The sequence below is a fragment of the Myotis davidii genome, unplaced genomic scaffold (assembly GCF_000327345.1).
Source record: "Myotis davidii unplaced genomic scaffold, ASM32734v1 scaffold10, whole genome shotgun sequence".
Lineage (NCBI taxonomy): Eukaryota > Metazoa > Chordata > Mammalia > Chiroptera > Vespertilionidae > Myotis > Myotis davidii.
The window spans coordinates 1,997,569-2,003,090 of NW_006283544.1; the positions used below are offsets into that span (position 1 = coordinate 1,997,569).

The window sequence follows — 5,522 nt, forward strand, 5'->3', positions numbered from 1 at the left end:
CCCACATTTATTTTGTTTCAGCCCTTAAAACCCCTCCTCAGCCCCCACCTTAGGTTCTGCCTTTGTAGTTCACCCGGATTAGGTTCTGATTGGTCAGTTTCTATGCCAGTCAGCCTCAAAAGCTCCGCCTCCTAGGCAGCCATTGGGCCTTTGCAGTTCACCCAGATTAGGTTCTGATTGGTTGGTTTCTATGCCAGTCAGCACCAAAAACTCCACCTCCTAGGCAGCCACTGGCTCCTCACACTTTACCCAGATTTGGTTCTGATTGGTTGGTTTCTATGCCAGTCAGTCTCCGGGCCTATCTCTGGGCCTGATCAGAGAGGTGGAGCTGATCAGCAGCCCACACGGAGGTCCGGAGAGAAAGAGTGGCGCAGCTGCTGGCCAGGCTCGGAGAGAGACAAGCTGCCATGGAGGCTATGGATCAGACCCTGCTTCTCTCTCCAGGCCTCTCCCCGGGCCTGATCCACCGCCCCCTCAGCAGTCAGTGCTGGGTCGCCACAGCAACCCAGCACTGACTGCAGGACTGACTTCTGGTCGGTTGAGACTTCAGTCGTTTTGGACGTTACGGACCCTGGGTTTTTATATATTAGGATGATGTCTTTCAGGACTAGTAGTTAAATGAGGCATATGCAATATTTCATATTATTATTCTAGTTTTTTAATAGTTCCTGAAGATTTTAGGCATGGTTATAAAAAGAACTACTAGCATCTGTTAGTATGCTTTAATTTACTTCCTTTCCTGTCTTCAATCTGAACTGAGGGAAGGGCAAAAAGAAAAGTTACCAGGATAATAAAGGGATAAAGGGAATGCCAGAGTAAGGAGGCCTAAGGTCTGATAAATCATGTTCTAAACTTGTTATCAAAGATCTTAGAACTTTAATGTTCCATTATATTTATACTTATGATATTTTATTAATGCATTTAAAAAGACATTATGTCATAGAAATAAAAGCTTAATTTCAATAAATCTGTAAGTTTCAAATAAAGAGAAAAAAATGTCACAGAAATTTCCTACTTTTTTTTTTTACCTGTTTTCCCGTTCATACATTTCTTTAGAGGCATTTCGAAGTTGATCAATTTCTTGATTCGTTTTCAATTTAATTTGTTCTAGTTCATCATGTAGTTTATTTTCATATTCTGCTTTATAATGGTCTCTGCAAGAAATCAAAGGAATATCCATGAATTTACTTTTGTAAAAGAAACAGGTATTGCCCTAGCTGGTTTGGCTCAGTGGATAGAGTGCCAGCCTGCAGACTGAAGGGTCCCAGGTTTGATTCCAGTCAAGGGCACATGCTTGGGTTGGGGGCTCGATCCCCAGTAAGGGGCGTGCAGGAGGCAGCCGATCAATGATTCTCTCTCATCATTGATGTTTCCTCTCTCCCTCTTCCTTCCTCTCTGAAATCAATTTTATATATGTAAAATTGATTACACATATATATAGAAATAGGTATTCACCCTTCATGTAAGATTTTAATAAGTTAAATACGGTCTAAATATAATGCTGCTTGAAAAACATAGCTGTCACATATAAAGTTTTGTAATTCCTAAAAATATTGTTTCAACTAGTTCCATCTAAGAATTCCTTTTAAACATTTTGTCTTTAAGGGTTAGTTACTACATAAAATGTTAGTTAACTCATTTTGAATAATTATTCATCTTAAAGAGTATTTTACTAATAGTTTTTAATGTGCATGGCTAGAGATTTGAAAATAGACGCATATGGAATGTCCTTCATTTAGAAATATAAACTGGCATAGTACAGGCTGACAGACAATAAATAATATAGTGTGGGGCAAAAATAGGTTTACAGTTGTGAGTTTGTGAAGCACAGTTTATTGCTGAATTATTTATTATTATATTGTTCTCCATAAGAACTGTAAATCTACTTTTGTCCCACCCTGTATTAAAAAAAATAAATAAACAAAATGACTCTGACTCTTTAGAAAACTTTTCCTTCAAAGCACAACTATAGCCACTGTGATCTCTTAGCAAAGTCACAAAGCATTACATAGGGGATTAGCAGGAGCACACACATGAAAAATAGCACAGGCTAGGGCAGCATTCTCAACCTGTGGGTCGCGACCCCTTTGGCGGTCGAACGACCCTTTCACAGGGGGCGCCTAAGACCATCCTGCATATCAGATATTTACATTATGATTCATAACAGTAGCAACATTACAGTTATGAAGTAGCAACGAGAATAATTTTATGGTTGGGTCACAACATGAGGAACTGTATTTAAAGGGCCAGAAGGTTGAGAACCACTGGGCTAGGGGAAAAGGTATGAATGTGTAAAGTCTTAAAGGATAAAATGGAGAATTATTTTAGTTTTTGATGTGCTAAAAACAAATAACTCAAGGATTATAAGGGCTATTGGTACAAAGGGAACTCTAATAGCTTGTATATCTAGTTGAAGAGAGAGGACAGAATTGAAATAGAAGGGGTCTGAATCCAGAGCCTGTATCTTCAAATAGTATGCAGTGCTGTCTTCTCATTCTTCTTTTTCTTTCAGTTAGGAAAGGTCAACTTAGTAAGATTTTCTTCAAAAAGATACCTCAATAGAGATACTTATGGGCTTTCTTTCAAAAATACTTATATAGAGATCTTAGTCATAGGGAATCAGAAAGGTTACGTTGTAAAAAATAAAATAAAAATGGCTACAGTATAGGTATACACCCCTACATAAAAGAAATTTGGTTGTTGAAAAAGCCAAAATGTCTTAAGAAAAAAAATCAGAAGAGAGAACATCTTATAAGGATACAAAATGAACTATTATCTTAACATCATCCTATAGACCTTAAAAAAGGTCACTATTCTTCACTAAGGAAAGAGTTCCCTCCAAGAAGCTGGTGTTACTTTATATCTATTTATATGTGAAGTAATGTAAATCTTGCCTGGATGTTACATATTTTTCATACATCTCTTCTCTAGCTTTTTTGGTTTCTTCGAGTTGAGCTTGAAGTCTTTCAAGGCGGTCCTCTTCATGGGCACAGCGAACACTGAGCTCCATGTTTTGGCGGTTGAGATATTCTTTATCCTTCTGCAGTAAAGTAACAGTTTGCTGCAAGGTGGCTACCTACACATACGTAGAGACAGAGAGTGTTCAGAGCAATGTCTTGCTTTTCAAGGTTTACTGTTATTTTCTTTTATTTGTGCTTTCACTAACCACATAAAAAGGACTAATTCTTGCCTTGCCATTTTTCATCCAAACACAGCTACTAAAGTCCCTTCTTTCTGGCAACTACATCAAAAAGGAAAAATGTCCCTCCCACAATTCTGCCCTATGCCCCATCACTGTACAATAAATACAAATGACTCTATAAGCTTACCTCTTTCGATAATTCACTTCTTTCTTTAGCTTGAATTGTATGAGAGGCTTCAAGTATTTCATGTTTTCTCCTTATTTCAATTACTTCCTGTTCAAGTGCATCACGTTCACTGAAAAATTCAAATACACATATAAATTTTACATCGCTTTTTATAATGAATACTAGAGGCCCGGTGCACGAAATTCGTGCACAGGGGGCATCCCTCAGCGAGATCTGCACCCTCTCCAATCTGGAAGCCCTCAGAGAATTTCCTGAGAGCTTAGGCCCACTCCCCATGGTTCTTTGCTCTCTGTGGACCTGCCTGCTGTCTGCTCTCTGGCTCGCTGCCACGGCCAGGGACAAGCAGGGCCCTGGTGTCTGCTCACAGCGAGGGGCAAGCAGGGCTGACAGGACTGGACACTCCAGTGGCGGCTGAGTGGTGAGGCTGGATCTGCTAGAGGGGGCAAATCCAGCCACGCTGCTTGGATGCCGCTCCTCCCAATGGGGCTGACAGGACCAGACACTCCAGCGGCAGGGCTGAGGGGACTGGGCACTACCATCTTGCAGCTATGGGCACTGCCATTTTTTGTGATGGAGTGATGGTTAATTTGCATATTACCTTCTTATTAGATAGGACTAGAGGCCCGGTGCACAAAAATTTGTGCACTCGAGGGGGTCCCTCAGCCTGGCCTGTGCCCTCTTGCAGTCTGGGACGCCTCAGGGGATGTTGACCTGCTAGCTTAGGCCTGCTTCCTGGGGGATCGGGCCTAAGCTGGCAGTCAGACATCCCTCTGGCAGCCCGGGAGCACTCGGGGGATGTCCACTTGCCAGTGGGGACCAGGCCTAAGCTGCAGTTGGACATCCTTAGGACTGTTGAGGAGGCAGGAGAGGCTCCCGCCACCACCACTGTGCTGTCAGCCATCAGCCTGGCTTGTGGCTGAGCAGAGCTCCCCCTGTGGGAGCGCATTGACCACCAGGGGGCAGCTCCTGCATTGAGTGTCTGCCCCCTGATGGTCAGTGTGTGTCATAGCAACCGGTCGTTCTGCCACTTTGTTCCACCATTTGGACGATTTGCATATTAGGGTTTTATTATATAGGATATGCCTAAGCCAGCAGATGGATATCCCCCGAGGGGTCCCAGACTGCGAGAGGGCACAGGATGGGCTGAGGAACCCCCTGGAGTGCACAAATTTTTGTGCACCGTGCCTCTAGTGTTCTTTATAATTACCCAGAGGTTTTAATTTTCATATTCAAACCACCTCTTTCCCACCAACAGTAAGAGCAAAAATTGAACCACACCTATAATGGGTTTTAAAAAAATGAGCAGAGCCCTAGCCACTTTGGCTCAGTGGACAGAGCATTGGTCTATGGATTAAAGGGTCCCAGGTTCGACTCCAACCAAGGGCACATGCCCAGGTTGCAGGCTCAATCTCTAATAGGGGGTGTGCAGGAGGTAGCTGATCAATAATTCTCTCTCATCATTGATGTTTCTATCTCTCTATCCCTCTCCCTTCCTCTCTGAAATCAATAAAAATATATCTTTAAAAAATGAGCAGAGAAATAAATTTTGTACTTTTAACTTACCTTCTCCAGTCAGAAACAGTTCCTTTATACTTTATTTCATCTACCCACCTGGTGTTTTCATGGAGAGGGCTATTAAGAATTGTTTTATTTTTCACTCGATTTTCAATAACTCATTTAGAAATATTTTTTTCTTCTGGTTAACAAAGTATTATGTTTATTGAGAAAAGTGAGCAAAGCACAAGTTAAAAACTAACAATCATCCATAAACCCACTAACTAGAGATGCCTATCATTATTATATTTTGGTACATATTACTTTAAGTATTTTGTGATTTTATACATACCGTATTTGCCGGCGTATAAGACGATTTTTTGGCCCTGAAAAATATGCCTCCAAGTGGGGGGTCGTCTTATATGCCAGGTACACTTCAGATAGACTGCCCATAGTGCTTGCCCCGTGCCATAGTGGCCTCCCGATGCCCGCCCACTTCATTCCAAATACCGTTCAGGCATCAGCAGCGCTGCTGGGTGTATGCTCGGCTGTTATGCGATTTTGCTGTTATGCGATTTTACCACACTCGCAAAATCGCACACAGCCGACCATACACCCAGTATGATAGCGCAAAATCGCGAATCGCGATACCATACTGGGTGTATGGTTGGCTGTGTGCGATTTTGCGAGTGTGGTAAA

At 42.0% G+C, this 5,522-nt stretch overlaps 1 protein-coding gene across 2 annotated transcripts in view; it reads right to left on the minus strand.

Annotated features, from left to right (window-relative positions):
• The window catches only part of PIBF1 (progesterone immunomodulatory binding factor 1), a 221,843-nt gene that overhangs the window by 171,832 nt on the left and 44,489 nt on the right, over positions 1–5,522 (minus strand). For both annotated transcript variants that reach the window (XM_006753739.2, XM_015564807.1), the window contains exons 7-9: positions 3,330–3,438; positions 2,895–3,076; positions 1,029–1,154 (exon numbers count right to left, since the gene is read on the minus strand). In XM_006753739.2, the coding sequence (XP_006753802.1) occupies positions 1,029–1,154; positions 2,895–3,076; positions 3,330–3,438 (417 nt within the window). The remainder of the gene's footprint in view (positions 1–1,028; positions 1,155–2,894; positions 3,077–3,329; positions 3,439–5,522) is intronic.